Source organism: Adiantum capillus-veneris, chromosome 13, assembly GCF_014529385.1.
Source record: "Adiantum capillus-veneris isolate H3 chromosome 13, ASM1452938v2, whole genome shotgun sequence".
Lineage (NCBI taxonomy): Eukaryota > Viridiplantae > Streptophyta > Polypodiopsida > Polypodiales > Pteridaceae > Adiantum > Adiantum capillus-veneris.
In genome coordinates this window covers 154,285,363-154,302,803 of record NC_140943.1, presented here as the reverse complement: position 1 = coordinate 154,302,803, position 17,441 = coordinate 154,285,363, and the positions used below count along the sequence as shown (strand labels likewise).

At 45.5% G+C, this 17,441-nt stretch overlaps 1 protein-coding gene across 1 annotated transcript in view; it reads right to left on the bottom strand.

Moving 5' to 3' along the window:
- The window catches only part of LOC147445125 (lumazine-binding family protein), a 33,542-nt gene extending 17,595 nt beyond the window's left edge, over positions 1-15,947 (bottom strand). The window contains exon 1 of the mRNA XM_086527597.1: positions 15,061-15,947. Coding sequence (XP_086383723.1) covers positions 15,075-15,914 — 840 coding nt within the window. The 5' untranslated portion in view covers positions 15,915-15,947 and the 3' untranslated portion in view covers positions 15,061-15,074. The remainder of the gene's footprint in view (positions 1-15,060) is intronic.
- Between the last annotated feature and the right edge of the window lie 1,494 nt (positions 15,948-17,441).

Genomic DNA, 17,441 nt, shown 5'->3' with positions numbered 1-17,441 from the left:
TTAAAGTAAAGTCTACCGCCCTTTTTGGATTGAACAGGCCGGTTTCATGGTTCCATCGACGGGATTAAATCACTTTTTTCCATAGAAGTGAGCCTTGGTCAGTTTTGGACTTGAAGACACAGGGGATCATAGACCAGACACAGGGAATTGCAATTATGGCTGACAGACCAGATGATGTGACTGAAGAGGTTTCCTCTTCACAGGGTCAACAGACACATGAAGTGGGTGAGTCCTCAAGACCACCACAGACTGATGATGATATATTCAGGACCCAGTTGGCTACTGCTGTGGCTATGTTCACACAAGTAATGCAGAACCCAAGGTTTTTAGCCTTTCTGCAACCTCCTGTTCCGTCTCAGCAAGTTGGGTCACTGGATCATATTCAAAAGCCTGTTAAGGCTCGAACACAGGTGATTCATACCGCACAGTCAATGGAAACACCTGTACACTTGACGGAGAACATGCAGTCTCCACAACGTATGCCTAAGGTGCAAGAACAGGTGGCTGAGATGCCAGTTTTTCAAGCTGTACCAATTCAGCCCGCCACCTTTCAGCAGCCTATAGCTGGTTCTAATGGGCAGGGAAGCAACCTACAGGCTATGCAACAGGTCTTCCCACCACCTTCAGTACACCCTGGCTATTTTGGAGGTGGATCCGTATTCCAAAGCATGGCTGGTCATGCACCTGGAAATCAGTTTTATACGCCAGGAACAGTGTTTGCGGGTGCTCAAACGATGATGCCTAACCCCATGTACAGTGTCATGGGTATGCAACCAGGGTTTCAAAGCACTCAGGGACAATTTGGGATGCCACAAGCAAATTTTGGTATGGCTGGAATTACAAATCAGCAGCCAAATATGGCATTTCCAGGTCAAGTTAATAGCGGCCAAGGAACACAGATGAACCTTAATAGTGTTCCCATGTTTCAGTCACTTCCATATGACAATTTAACGCCGCTGGAGAGGCCAACTCCGTACAAAGAAGGTGGCAAAGGTGTGTCATTCACGACCTTTACAGGGTTTGATGACAGGAAGAAGGCTCTTTCATTCCTCCAGCAGTTTGACAAGGCCTATGCAGGGGGAAACTTTACAGAGGCTTCAAAGGTCCGCAAGGCAGCCACTTTCTTGACAGGGAATGCGGGACAATGGTGGACAACTTTATTGCTTCAAGGGCAAGCTCCGTCCACATGGATTTACTTCAAGCAGATTTTTGCAGCAGCATGGTTATCTGATGACTTTGAAGCAGATGTCATGACAGAATGGCACCAGCTAAATGCTGCCACTTGCAGAAATCTGGATGATTACAATCGGAAGTTTTGGAAAGCTCTACTTCCAGTAACTTCCTATAGGTTTGTGCCATTGACAGAACAGATTGAAAAATACTGTTGTGGCCTACCCAAAGGATTGAGAAAATACTGCACAAAGACCAAAGTCACTACTTTGACGCAGCTCATCGAGGTAGCAAACACTGGCAATGGTTTGCTCAAGGGAGAAGATTGTGAATTTAACACTGGCGTCAAGGCAGGATCAGGCAAGAAAAATTCAGCCAAGAAGCACGTTCCCAATGAGGCTCCTAAAGGGACTCAGGAGTCGGCCAACACAAGGAAAGACAAAGCTACGGCTGAATCAGAAAAAGGACCAGCAAAGAAATGGAAAAGACGTTTTCCTCGCAAGTCAGAAGAGCAAAAGAAGGTCCTGAGGACAGAGAACAAATGCTTTATATGTGAGCAGCCTGGCCACATTGCTTACAACTGTCCTACAAAGAAAAGGCCAGCTGATTCTGAAGACAAGGAAGACAAGAAAGGAAAGAAGCCCATGGCTGGTCTACGAGAAAGAATTACTGGCTGTGATTCATGCGCTCTTAAGTTGGAAACACTACCTGCTAGGTGCAGATTTCGTTGTCCAAACGGACCATCAGACCTTGCGATACTTCTTGACACAGACAAAGTTATCTGAGAAGCATATGCGATGGGCAAATATCTTGTCCATGTTCCATTTTCAGATTGTGCATGTAGAAGGCAAGAAGAACATTGTGGCTGATGCCTTGTCAAGGAAGCCACAAATTTCAGCTGTGTCGATTCCTTATCATCATGAACTTGATGATATGAGAGAACAGTATGCAAATGATGAAGATTTTGCAAGGGTCTTCGAGCAACTAATGGATGGACAACGTCATGAACACTATCATCTCAAAGATGGGTTCATGATGATGCATGGCAGATTGTGTGTCACAAAGCCATTGCGACACAAAGTTATGGAAGAGAGTCATGTCCCACCGTATGCAGGGCATCGTGGTATTGATGCTACAGTTAAAGCGGTACAGACATTCTTCTATTGGCCTACATTGAGAAGGGATGTGGATGCCTTTGTGCGAGAATGCCTAATATGCCAAAAGGTCAAGTTTGACAGGCAAAAGGCACCAGGGTTATTGCAACCACTACCTATTCCAGATAAACCATGGGAAAGTATTGCTATGGATTTTATCTTTGATCTTCCGAGAACGCAGACAGGAAATGATGGTATTTGGACCATTATTTGCAGATTCAGCAAACAGGCTCATTTTATTCCTGTCAGGAAGAAGATAAAGCCAGATCAGATGGCACGCTTGTTTATGAGCAATATTTTCAAGTATCATGGCATGCCACAGTCGATTGTTAGCGACCGTGATCCACGCATGACTAGTTTGTTCTGGAAAGGCTTGTTTGAGAATATGGGTACCACGCTCAAATTCTCTTCGTCATTTCATCCTCAAACAGATGGACAGTCAGAAGAGGCAAATTCTACTGTCCTAGATCTGCTGAAGTGCTATGTGTCAGAACATAAAGGAAAGTGGGAGCAGTATTTGCCATTGGTGGAGTATGCATACAATAATACAGTGCATTCATCAACTGGCAAGGCACCTTTTGAGATAGTTGAAGGTGGCAAGAAAGTTCCTCCCATACTGCATACAAAGGACAAGATATTTGAAGCAGATAAGTATGTTCAGGACATGGATGAAATGTACAAGAAGGTCAAAGTGGCCTTAGAAAGGACTCAGGCAAAGCAAAAGAAAGCAGCTGATCGTCACCGTCGTGAAGTGGTATATTCACTTGGTGATTGGGTGCTTTTACGTTTTGAAAAGGCAAGGTTAAAGAAGATGAAGGGCAAGGAAAGACTGTTTCCAAAGCTCAGCATGCGTTACTATGGGCCTTTTCAAGTGTGCGACATAATCAGTGATGTTGCATATAGGCTGAAATTGCCTGACAGTTGGAAGATTCACAATGCGTTTCATGTGAGTCTTCTCAGACCCTATGTGGGTGATGTGCCAGAAGCTATTCCAGCTGAAGATCAGCCGGAAGTCGAGGAACTTGACGAGATCTTGGTCCCTGAACAGATTTTGGCACACAAAGAAAGGAAAGTGAAAGGCAAGGTTGCTAGGCGTTACTTGGTAAAGTTCAGAAACTATCCACCAATGGATGCTAAGTGGATGGAAGAAGGTGAACTTGCAGAGTCACCAACTGTGTTATCACTTTACCTGGAAGCCTTCGATTTGCAACCTACCTTGACCCCTTGAGTTTCAAAGCTACATGGATTGTCAGTGTGACAATGGCTTCTGAAACAAATGATGTACATGGTATTTAAAGTGAGCTCAAATGAAATACCTGTTACATGAATGTTAGAGCTGTACAGATTGTCAGTTTGGCAATTGCTCTTATGGAATGTCCAAAAGTTTGGTTAGTGCTATAGAAGTGAGTATTTCTTGTCAGTTTGTCAAGGATACAGTGATTGCTTCTATTGAAGAGTACATGTGTAACTGCATTCTTAAACTGTCGGTTTGGATATGCTCGAAAGTGTTACGGGATCCAACGTGTACTATAAGACAGTGGCAAAATGTGCAGCTACCATTTTGTCATTGGAAAGTTCGTGACTCAAAGCAATGGCAGGGTGCGAAGCTACCACTATGTCATTGGGACAGGGTTCACACGCAGGCAATACATGAGTCGACGAGGTGTTGAATACACCAGGGTTGACAATGAGCATGTATGTGTCGTATATGTGTCGACAGGTGTTGAATACATCAGTGTTGACAGTAAGCATGGACGACATAGATGCAAACGAGGACGTTTGAGATTTCAAGAGGGGGGTATGTCACCAGCGTGTGACTACTATCTATCCTTTTTGTTGATTTCTTTCTTATTATCTATTTACTTTCACTTTTTGGAAACACCCCTCGGGAAATCTAACTGCCCTGCATTGCATAGCTAGTGTGGAACTGTCCAGAGGGAGTCCAGGCCTGAGGGCAAGAGAGCACTAAGGTTGGACAAGGACTATGGTTAGCCAAGTGGGGTCATTGACTAGCCAAAGTGGAATCCTTTGCTACAGAGGCTACATTTCAGTTCTGGATGTGGCCGCAGTGTACAAAGAGGGTCGGATGACCTAGAAAGATACAATGGCAGCATCTCCTACAATTTAGGGAACTGCTATTTTGGGACCTGAAAATGTCTTCGCGTCATTACGTGCAGTTTGACATGGGGATCATTTTGTTACTCTGTGGCCAAGTCAACAGAGGCTGCAGGTGAGATATTTTTAGACCCGAGGGTCTAAAGCGGGAAAATGCACAAATGAGTGACACTTGGCACTTTGAGGCCAGTTTACTACTTATAGAGAAGGCAAAAACGTGATTTATAGTTGGGAGGCTCATTTTGCAAGTCTCTGTCACAGGTTAAGAGCTATGGAGTGCTTGCTTTCCCTCTTATGCACAGTGCGGTGCCAGGAGTGATGCCCTGCACGCTACGCACTGCCCTCTCTCTCCCCTTTGGCAGTATGTTATGCCCCTCTAGTGGGCTTTTCATTTGACCAATGTACAGTTGTGTGGGTTCATGCGCGATTGCCGAGGCAAGAGCCTCTTGCACAGGTACTGGATTAGCTAGCGGCTAATCCCCCCGCAGGTACAGGTGAATTCGGAGAGGTTTCACGCCAGAAATCTCGTCCGATTCAAAGGGCAAGTAGCCCTACAGGTGCGGGAGCTCGAGGACTTGCTAGGGATGCGACCGGCACGCGAAACGGAGCCCGAAACAGTGAATTACAGCCTGCTGTGTATTTTTGCAGGTTTAGAGTTTTGGCCCTAAACGGACCCTAATACCCCCAGGAGGTTCGGGGACGCAAGGGGACCGCTGTACAGGCGATCTGGCGCATTTTCAGGGCTGAAAACAGAGAATTCAGCGTGCTGCAGATTCTCGCCAGGTTTTGCAAAGTGCCCGTAGGCGTCGGGAAAGTCAGTCAATGCGTGGGAATACTGACCGTGAAGGGTTCTAGTACAGTTATGCTGCCGAAATCAGGCTGGAACAGTGGAAATTCAGCCGAGTTTGTGCGGGGCAGCTTGTAGGGAACCACAGCGTTTATTCCCTCTTTTGAACAATAAAGAAATACCGAAAGGGGCGCCTAAGTTAGGGGCCAATCTGGTGTCCGTCTACTCATACAGGTGCAATCTAGCAGCCTGTATCCCTCTCCCCTTTGTTGTGTCTTGAAAGTACAGGTAAAATAGACGACTAATAATGGGTGAAAGCTAAATCAAGGTTTAAAGTAAAGTCTACCGCCCTTTTTGGATTGAACAGGCCGGTTTCAGTCAGTGTCAATTACAATGCTTTCAAGAGGGGGGGTATGTCACCAACTGGTGACATGGCTATCCCATTGTACACACACACACTCCCGGCTAGCAGCAGGTGTCACAAGACGGGCACCACGTGCCAATAGAAAAGAATAGACTGAACAGACTTTTAGCACTTCAATAACAATTGAACTGAAAGAGAGAGAGAGAGAGAGACGACACGCGACACGGAGTGGCGGAATTCCGCCCCAGAGAGTATTGGCCCCAAACCTTGGAGCCCCTTTCAGTATTTCTTTATATTGCATCAACACAGTACAAGCCGGTACTCCAGAATCTGCCTCTTCTCCGGGAAGCATGCCAAACAATGAGCCCTTAGCACATATTTAAAGGCCCTTGGCCTATGAAAAGCAGTTTACATGAAAAGCCTTCAAACTCAAAAAATTCTGTTCCAAATGCAATGCCAAAAAGCTGCCAACGTAAATCACGAAATTCCGTACAACTGCCACGTCAGCAGTCAACGCAAAACGCGAAAATCCGTACAGCCTGCCATGTCAGCACTATCAGTGTTATTTTCGAAAATCTACCACGTCATCAGTTTGCGCCAAGTCTTTTATGTGTGTGTGTGTGTGAGGGTCCAACTTTATTTCATTCCTTTGTCACTTGGGGCCCCATCGGACGGGTCCCCATAAGTTGGTAGGACACAGGAAGGAAATTTTGCAAATGAATGCCCACAGAAGAAGTCACGGGATAAGGATGACAAGTCGGACCATAAAGGGAAGAAGCCAAAGCCAAGTGCAAGACTTGTTCCAGATTTGGTTGGAGACCAGTCAAACACAGATGCCACGGAGCTCTGCAGAGCTTGGGACAAAGTTAGAGACCAGACAGTGCTGGTTTTCTTTGATCCAGGAGCCCGTGCAAATTTCATATCACCAGAATTGGCATCAAAGTTGGGCATTCGTGCAGAGGAGATGGGTATGACAGGGGAAGCAAGTTTGGCATGCCCAGGTCATTCAGAGCCCGTTACTCCCATTTTGGGGAAGCTTCGTCTGCACATTCAGAGTTATGTGGATGCGGAAGAGTTTCATATTATGCCACTTGAGGGCTGTGATGTGTTAATGGGTATCCCATGGTGTTACAGGTTGCATGCTATGGTGGATACTTACAACAAAAAGATTACCCTTGTACATAGAGGAAAGACTCATGTCCTTGATGTAAAGCTTAAAGGCGAGTCTGTTCCAGTTGTTTCTGCTTCTGCTATTTCATCTGTAATAAAGAATCATCTTTCTGCGTACTTGATCTTTGCAAAAGAAGTACCTCAAGTTGTATCTAATTTGTCTACCTTAGATAAAGACAGGTCAACTTTTTTGAGTGGTTTCAGTGATTGTTTTTCGGACTCTTTGCCAAGGGAGTTACCTCCTCAGAGACCTGAGGATCATACCATAAGGCTTGTGCCAGGTTCTAGTCCACCGAATAGACCACCATACAGGGTTAGTGCAGCCCAGCAGAAAGAGATTATGAGTCAGGTCAACGAGCTTTTAGAGAAGGGGCTGATTCAGCCCAGTTCATCCCCTTTTTGTTCGCCTGTACTCTTAGTGCAGAAGAAGGATGGTTCATGGCGTATGTGCATTGACTATCACGCCTTGAATAAGAATACCATCAAGAACAGGTTCCCCATACCGAGGATAGATGACATTCTTGATCGGCTTGAGGGAGAGTCATTGTTTACAAGAATAGACCTAAAGAGTAGGTATCATCAGATACGCATTAGGCCAGAAGATGTCCATAAGACTACGTTCAGGACAACATTTGGTCTCTATGAGTTTCTTGTCATGCCATTTGGTCTCACAAATGCTCCTGCCACGTTTAATAGAATGATGGACAGAATTTTTAGACCACATAGAAACTTCGTGGGTACCTTCTTTGATGACATGATTGTCTATTCAAAGTCCGAAGAGGAGTATAGGGATCACTTGACTGCAGTTTTCAATGAGTTACGTAAGAACAGGCTACTCATTAATGCGAAGAAGAGTGAATTCTTTTTGCAAGAGATTCACTTCTTTGGACACATTGGTGGGGTGTGTCACCAAGAGGTGCATTTTTCCTGTTGCCTTCCGTAAATAAGTACTAGATATTTTTATTTATTTTTATTTTTACTTGTTTTCCCCGGAACCCTTGAAAAGGTGCAAGTGGACATTGCATGGCCAGTGTGAAACGGCTGCGGCCGAATAGGTTTCTCACATCGGGAGTCTGGGTCGGTCAATTTGGGACTGGTCGGGCCAGTTAGCACTGAATTCTGATGAGTATGGAAGCCTGTGTGCGCTAAATGAAGTCTGGGCCACTCGAAAAGTCACTTATAACTTTATAAGTCAGTGGGAACTAGGGAATTAACTCAAAAGGGGCAAACTGGACACATGGCGGCTCCTGGTGCAGTTTTCCACTTCCATCAGCAAGAGGGGGCGCCCAATTTGAAAGAGGAGGCTGATTTGACTCAAAAAGGAGCTACAGTGTGTGTGTGAGTAGTGGGTGCAGGTCTACAGCTTTACTGGAAAGCTTGCCTTCTCCTCTGCCTCATGTAGCGCGATGATTTGCTCTCGTGCATCTCTCTCTCCCCTTTGGAACATATTGTAATGCCCCACTAGATGGGCTACTCCGATGAACATGTACAGTTCTGGGGGTTTATGCGCGTTTGCCAAGGCAAGAGCCTTCTGAACAGGAACCGGATTAGCTAATTGCTAATCCCCCACAGGTACGCACAGTTCCATCGCGAAAGATTGCGAGTTCGGAGAGTTTTCTAGCGTGAAAACTCGTCCAATTCACAGGGGAACTGTCCCATTGCGTGCGGGAGCCCTTGGGACACGCGTAGGCATGTTCGCTCCGCTAAAAACGATCCGAAACAGCGAATTACAGCCTGCTGTGTTTTTCTGCAGGTTTAGGGTTTCGCACCTAAACTGCAAGGGAACACCGGGGGAGCCTCGTGAGAGCCTTGGGATGCGTGTACAAGCTTTTGGGCACCCGGCAGTGAAAAACAGGGAATTACAGCCCGCTGAAATTCTGTGACAGCTCACCAGAAAGCTTCCAGATAGCGAGGGAATCCGTCCTAGACAGGTGCTTTTGACCTACAGGGGTTTTTGCGCCGTTATGCTGCCAAAATCAAGTCGAAAACCTGCGTTTTCAGCCCTCGCCAGGTTTGGACAGCTTTGTGAAAGCTTGTGCGAAGTGGTCGGATCGTCTACCTTAATTTGAATAAAGAAATACCAAAAGGGGGGCCAGTCTTTGGGGCCTACAGGGTGTCGGTCTCGTGTGCGCAGTGACATTCTAGTCGCTGGACGCAACTGTGTTCTCTTCCCTTCTCAGTGCTCTGTGTAAAGTTAACAGGTAATTGAAATAGTACCGCCCTCTACGTTGTACAGGCCGATTATACATAAAACAATAAAAGCAAGGGACACAAGAAAAGAAAAGAAAACAAAAGCAAACAAACAAACAAACTGAATCACTTAGTTTGCTTCGAAACAAAACTAAATAAAACAAAACATTAAGAAGTCGTTCAAAGAACAGATTGAGCGGTTAGAACAAAAATCCGAGATCACTGCTTAGAACAAAAGTCAAACTCCATTCTAGAACTGATGAGTCATGCGAAACGAGGCTTTGCCATTCACTTAGGCAGTTTGACCTACCCTACATATGAAATCATGACGCATAGGACCGGACAAACTTCGAAAAATCAAAGTAGAAAGAGGAAGAGCAACCCAAAAAACAAAGAAAAGGATGCACCACCCAAACTCACTCCTCAAGAGAGAGCTCTTTACATTAAAGAGGATTGGATGCGGGGAAACTGGGCATATCTCCGCGAAGTGCCCTAAAAAGGCACCAAAAGAACACAACGACAAGGATGAAGACAAGCCAGAGAGTTCGAGAGCAGCTGAGGAACGTGGACGAACAGGCAAGATGAAAATAGGACCGGTTCCAGATTGCGTGGGTACTGACACAAGCACGTGGGACGAGTACAGAACTTTGCAAAGCATGGGGCAAAGTGAAAGACCAAGAAGCCCTGATCTTCTTTGATGGAGGAGCCAAGGCCAACTTCATTTCACTTGAATTGGCGGCGCGGCTCGAGATCACACCCGATCGGATGGGACCACTAGCAAAGGCAGTTCTAGCTGCACCCGATAGGGACGTAGCCATTACACCCGTCATTGGATAACTTCGGTTACATTGTCAGGGGTATTTGGGGCATGAGGACTTCTACATAATGCCTTTGGAAGGTTGTGATGTCCTCTTGGGAATTCCCTGGTACCACGAACAACACCGTGGTCGACTATCGGGCGAGAAAAGCGACTGATTACAGAAAGGGCAGAACCATTGTACTAGATGTAAAACTTATGGGCGAGTATATCCCTATTGTATCGGCTTCGACCATTTCAAAATTAATGAAATCCAGTCTGTTCGTTTACTCGATCTTCTTGAGAGAGATGAATGATAAGAATAGGACACATATGTCTGAACTTGATAAAGAATGTCACGAGGACATGTCAATTGCTAACTTGAGTTGTTGGTTTCTTTTCGATGATTTTTGTTTTCTTTTGAAATTGCAAATGACCGGACATTGCGTGGCCAATGTGAAATGGCCGACGGCCAAGAGTTTCACCCGCAGTCGGGAAGGGCAGGTCACCACGAGTTGGTCGGGCTAATCGGCACTAGAATCCGAGCAATAAAAGGGTGTCTAGGCTCAGTTCAAAGTCATTTAGGCCCCTTGCGACACTTATATAAGTTGGTGAGTACTAGGGAAATAACTCAAAAGAGGCGGCTCCAGGCTGATCTGCTAGATCTGCATGAAGAGGGGGCGCCCAATTTGAGAGAGGGGGCTGATTTCAGCCCATTAAGTGCTACAGTGTGTGTGAGTAGTGGGTGCAGGTGATCACAGCTTTAATGGAAAGCTTGCCTTCTCCCTTGCTCTATGTACCGCGATGATTTGCTCTCGCGCATCTCTCTCCCCCTTTGCACATATGGTAATGCCCCACTAGTTGGGCTTCTGAGATGACCATGTACAGCTATGGGGGTTTTATGCGCGTTTGCCAAGGCAAGAGCCTTTTGTACAGGAACCGGATTAGCTAATTGCTAATCCCCTTCAGGTACGCACAGTTCCATCGCGAAGAAATGTGAAAACGGAGAGTTTTCTTGCGTGAAAACTCGTCCAATTTGAAAGGGAATTGTCCCATTGCGTGCAGGAGCACCCAAAACGCGTGGGTATGCTCCGCTCGAAATGGACCAAAACAGAGAATAACAGCCTGCTGTGTTCTTCTGCAAGTTTAGGGTTTCGCACCTAAACTGCAGGGAATCGCAAGGGGAGCCTCGGAAAGGCCTTGGGATGCGTGTACAGGGTAGTAGGCACCTAAAAGTGACAAAACAAAAAATTACAGCATGCCTGCAGCTCACTGGAAAGCTTCTATACCGCAAGGGAAAGTGTCCTTGACGTGTACTTTTGACCTACAGGGATATTTGCGCCGTTATGCTGGCGAAATTGGATCAAAAACCTGCAATTACAGCCATGGACAGGTTTGGATAGCTTGGTGAGGGCTAGGTGCAAGGGTTCGGATCGTTTATTTGTCAGGGAAATCTCGGGAAAGCATTGGGTGCTTGTACACGCCATTTGGGAGAGATTTCCCGCGAGGAATCTCATGACCCTACAGGTGCGAGAGCTTGAGGGCTACCCAAAAAGTGATCGGCGCAAAGATCGGAGCGCAAAAACAGAGAATTCAGCGAGCTGCAATTTCTCGCCAGGTTTTGCAAAGAGCTCTAAAGTGCGTGGAAAGTCAATGTTTGCTTAGGATTTTGTCCATGGAGACTTCTACTATGGTTATGTCACCGCATCGGGTTGGAGTAAAGGAATTTTAGCCCGATAAAAGTGGGACATCTTGTGGAAGTTTACAGGTTTTTCTCAAGTATAATAAGAATAAAGAAATACTGGAAGGGGCGCCAATTTTGGGGCCTACAAATTGTCGGCGTCTGCTCGGGGCATTCTAGCTTCCGAGCCGTGTGTGTGCTTAAGTGTTAATTCCCGTCGCAGGTTTCCTTTGCACGTTCTCTCTGTGTGTGTCTAAAGTAAAGAATTTCGGGTGAAAGCCAAAACCTACCACCCCACAAGCCAGTTTCAAGGTTCCAATGCCGGGATATCAATCACTTTTTGCTCAAGAAGCGAGCCTCGGTTGTTTTGGGTAAAGACTCAGAGTACACGAACTTGGAATTACACTATGGCTGACAGGACAGATGACACCAGGGAAGAGGGTTCCTCTTCACAGGACAGACAAGAAATTCCGCATGATCGCCTTGCCAAAAAGTGCAAGTTAGGGCTGAATTTTTGCTACGTGTTAGGGTTTGCAAGTATGAACCAAGATGAGATAGGGAGAGGTCTCACAGTGGTAGATTGGCCACTAGATCTCCAGCAGGAGTGATGTGGGTCTGCTAGGTGACACGCTGACTGCCGATTCTTTGAGGCGATTGCTTGGATTCTATGACGCATCGGTAAATCATCTTGAAATTTGAGCTTACTTGGTCGTAGGTGGTACGTCACAGGTTGTGGAATTATGCTCGTTTGCAGAGGCAAGAGCCTTTTGCACACGTAAAAGTTAAGGGACAGGTTGCAAAGATGCTACTTGGTGAAGTTCAAGAACTATCCACCTATGGATGCAAAGTGGATGGAAGAGCATGAACTGTCAGAGTCACCAAATGTATTGCAGCTTTACCTTGAGGCCTTTGGGTTACAACCTACGTATGCCTCAACCCAACGTCTGCAAAGGAGGGGTAATGATAGAGCTAGCACATCAAATGTACTCATGGATTCAATGGAATAGCAGTGTACAGTTTGACAAAAGTATGAAGGTCTCATTAAGTCATTTGTACACATGTTTTGACAGTCTTTCTTGCGGATACATGCGATGATAAAAGGGTGCTTACCACACAAGATCATCTATGGCATGTATATATGGCACGCATTCGAGAACGTTTGCGATATTAAGAGGGCGGTATGTCACGAGGATGTGGCAATTGCTAACTTGAGTTGTTGGTTTCTTTCCGATGATTTTTGTTTAATTTTTGGAACCCTCTTTTTGAAGTTGCAAATGACCGGACATTGCGTGGCCAGTGTGAAACGGCCGCCGGCCGAGAGTTTCACCGGCAATCGGAAAGGGCAGGTCACCACGAGTTGGTCGGGCTAATCGGCACTAGAATCCGAGCAATAAAAGGGTGTCTAGGCTCAGTTCAAAGTCATTTAGGCCCTCGTGACACTTATAAGTTGGTGGGTACTAGGGAATTAACTCAAAAGAGGCAAATTGGACACATGGCGGCTCCATGCTGATCTGCTAGATCTACATGAAGAGGGCGCCCAATTTGTGACCCTCGTGACACTTATAAGTTGGTGGGTACTAGGGAATTAACTCAAAAGAGGCAAATTGGACACATGGCGGCTCGAGGCTGATCTGCTAGATTTGCATGAAGAGGGGGCGCCCAATTTGCGAGAGGGGGCTGATTTCAGCCCATCAAGTGCTACAGTGTGTGTGAGTAGTGGGAGCAGGTGATCACAGCTTTAATAAAAAGCTTGCCTTCTCCCTTGCTCTATGTAGCGCGATGATTTGCTCTCACGCATCTCTCTCCCCTTTGCACATATGGTAATGCCCGACTAGTTGGACTTCTCAAATGACCATTGTTTTGTATGCTCGATGACTTTTGCGTTGCATGCGATCCTTGCCTTGCGGAAATTGTAGCGCTTCACGTCTTGTTCTTCGTAAGAACACCTTTGTTGATTCTTCACAAAAACTCCTCGTTTTTATGAAGCCTTTTGTTCACTTGTGAAGCTTCTTCCTTAAAGAAAAATGAATTTTGAAAGAAAACTTGCCTTTCTCTAAGAAGTGAAAAGGGAGGGTGAAACCGCTTCCTTGAAGTTTGTAGCTTTCCTTTCCTTCTAGCTTTCTTTGTCAACTTGAGTATGCTATCTTTCCTTGTTGTATACAACAAGGCTCAATAGCTTGGATGGTAGGGTGTTGGCCTCTTACCCTCATGGGGTGGGTTCAACCCTCTTTCATGGAAGGGTTTAGAGTGCCTTCTTACGTGCGCAGCCAACGGAGCCTCGATGCCGTAGAGTTGCCGATGGAGTTTGCCTTGGTCGCCCGCCTTCGTCATGCAATGGAAGGTGTACGTGGGGCGGCTGCGGCTCGCTGTCTATCCTCTGCCTGTCTTCCTTTTGTTGCGTCGTGGAGGGCGTCGTGTTCCCCTCTGTTGCCTGCAGAACGTGAGAGAGGAGATGCGCGTCGCATGCACATGCAACCTGCCTTCCCCCTTTTCCGAAATAGCTTGGATACCAGTGAAAGGACGAGAATAATGCCGTGTACTAGTCTCCACCCAACCATGCTATCTTATAGCCTCCCCCTAGCATACACACTGTCCGACCGTGCCCGTGGTCTTGCCCGTAGGATCCATGTCCTTACATTATTCCTATGCACATATTGCCTGGGCTTGGTAATATGCTAGACTATCGAAACACTCCCCTATGCTCATGTGCAATCAGAGGGTATGCAACTACGCTAAAGTGCCTAGACATGAGCGTCCTGCGTACAAAGATGCCACAACACTTCCCAGATTGTCATAAACCCTAGAAATAAAAGTTAGCTTGCCCGCGTACACATAGGGTTAACTTTGCACAGGACAGCTACTGATGCACGCCGATGGTCCCACAATACCTCGAAGCAGGGTAGAATGGCGCAGAAACAGGTTGGGGACGCCATAAATGCGGCCCTACCCCGACAGACATAGCTTGGTAAGATAAGCGAGAACAAATAATGTTCTTTTGTTTTTTTTGGGATTTTACAACATCATTGTTTCGACAACCAGCTGCTCAGGTTCAAACACTATTTCCAGTCTTTTCCAAAAACCATGAAATGGCTGTCAGGCTATAAATCAGAAAATAGCTTTCCGCCCTCTTGAGAAATTGTTTTCTACAACTTAGACATTTGGATTACACATACACATGTATGTATATAAGGATGTATGCATGTATGTATGCGGGCATGCATACATTCTGTGCATATGAAGAGCAACCTTTTACTTCCAAGGCAATGATAGAAGCAAAGGTCGAAGGTTGCATCACAAGTATACTACACATAATGCATACATATATGATGGTGCAAAAGAGCAACATAGGAGACATCATGTGTACCAGAATGAGTACAACAATTCAAGAAAACAATCCCAATGTGACCATAGCCATTCCATGTGGATGCTAAACAGAATCAAGAAATAATCTTTTGATAAGGACTCGCTTACTAAAAACTCAAGGGTTGAAGCAAATTCACATGGACATAACAAAACTCAAGCACAACAAACAGTATATAACATGATAAAAACAGCCAAATGGATTGCATAGCTCATATTTCATAATCATCTCATAATCTTTGTAAGAAAATAACACCAAATCACGAAACTTACACAGATTCATCACTTCAACTTTGACCAATCTCTCCAGTAGTTGTGGAGTATCCTGCAAGAAGCCTCTCGACATACTTTCCCACAATATCTACTTCAAGATTCACCTTGGAGCCCACAGCTTTCAATGGAATAACTATTTTTTGTTGTGTATAGGCCACCAGCATGAAACTGAAGGCGAGCTCATCATCAAAGACATCCACTATGGTAAGGCTTGTCCCGTCCACAGCAATGTAACCCTTTGGAACTATGTATCTCAACACGTCTACTGACGTTCTGACCTTTACCCACAAAGAGTCACCCTCTTTGTTCAGTGAAACAATGGTACCGGTGCCATCCACATGGCCCTGAACAAAGTGGCCACCCATTCGAGAGGTGGGCTGGAGAGATCGCTCAAGATTGACATAAAAACCAGGGGTAACCTCACCTAGAGAGGTCCTGCGTAAAGTTTCAGGGGCAAGGCCAACCGAAAAAGATGATTGATCGAAGCGGGTGACAGTGAGGCATGTGCCATTCACAGCGATGCTATCGCCAAGCTTGACACCATCAAGGGCAACAGACGCATTGATGGTCATCTCAAATCCATCATCAACAGGACCAACAGAGGCGACGGTGCCCATTTCTTCAACGATGCCTGTAAATAGAGCTCTTGTTGCGGCCTTGCCATGTATGTTGCGCCCCACGATGCAACTCTGCTGTCTGGAAACAGGGAAAGCAGTGCAGTGCAGACCAACCCAGCTCACGGTAGATCTGCGCAAGAAGCAGCAGAATCCCCGCCTGGCAGAGACACCCTTTGGTCGATCTGGCAAAGTTCTGCTCCAACAGCTCCCATGAACGCGAATAGCCGTATCACTCATAGCGGGATTCAACCACGTAACAGGACTTAGACCTAGGAAATAAAGTTCCCTGGCATTTTACCAAGAAGTTTAAAGATTTTTTTTCGACTCCCATAACAACTTTTCCCATAAATTCAAATGGATTGTTTCTAGACATGGAACTAGGGACAAAATTATCACATTTTTCTAGATTGTTTCTAGACATGGAACTAGGGACAAAAGTATCACATTTCTAGATTGTTTCTAGACATGGAACTAGGGACAAAATTATCACATTTTTCTCAATCTGCTGACCTTATTATCAATGTTTTATTTCTTTGCACTCTTGTCTTAGAAGCACCTTTTTCTCCTTGACCTCTACATGCCTGTGAGAGCAACTTGCTCCATTAATAGGCAAAAGAGGTTCACGTTTAGAAATGGTGTATTGTTACAAATCTTCATAGCAAGTGTGCATGATGTGACACCTATTTTTCCAATTTGCAACGGGTAGATTGAGTCACTAATGTGTTGTTACGCCTAATGACTCCCATGCACTCATCGATTTGAGTCATGATGCATTATTAGCTCTTGACGAATGTTATGCGGTGCAGAATTGGATTATGGACTCGTGTGCTAGCTTTCACGTGACTTCTCACACCGAGTGGTTTTCTATGTACATTGCCACTCATGGCACAGTGAAGCTAGGCAACTCTTATGAGCTTGATATATTGGGTGTAGGCATCATCAAGTTTTCTATGCGTAATGGCAGTGATTTTATGATACATAATGTCAGACATTGACCCAAATTGACAGAGAGTTTGGGACAAGTAGATGATTTGGGTTACACTACCATATTTGCTCATGGATCATGGATTATCAAAAAGGGGAATCTGGTCATGCTGCTTAAAGGCCAGAAGTCTGGCTCATTATACTCACTTTATGTCTCTTTCAATTCTATTTGTGTAGCCAAGCTGCCCGTCTACAGAGTTTTGGCATAGCTGGCTAGGTCATATGAGTCAAAAGGGAATGAAAGTCTTGCAGTGTTATGGCTATATCCCTGCGTTAGATTACTCTAACTTCTCTTCATGTGAGCATTGCATCTATGGCAAACAAACTAGGTTGACGTCAGCGCCTTTAGACAAGGAGTTAGGAAGTCCTCTAAATCTCATTCATAGTGACTTGCACGGACCTATGCCAATCAAGTCTCTAGGGGGAGCATTATATTTCCTGACATTCATAGATGAACCGACAATGGAGGCGATTACATCTCCTCCGAGTTCAAGGATTTCTGTAGTAAATGAGGCATTAGAAGATAATTTACCACACCTTACACACCCGCCCAAAACGGTGTGGCTGAGAGGATGAATGGAACCATTCAGGAATTCTTTGTTGTCTACGGCCCATTTATCTCAAGATTTTTGGGGCAAAGTTGTTGTGATGACTGCTTATTTGATCAATGGGTCACCTAGTACACCATTGAAGTACAAGGTTCCGCAGGAGATGTGGACGGGCAAACATCCCAACAAGTATGACAGATTACGTGTGTTTGGGTGTGAGGCATTCTCACAT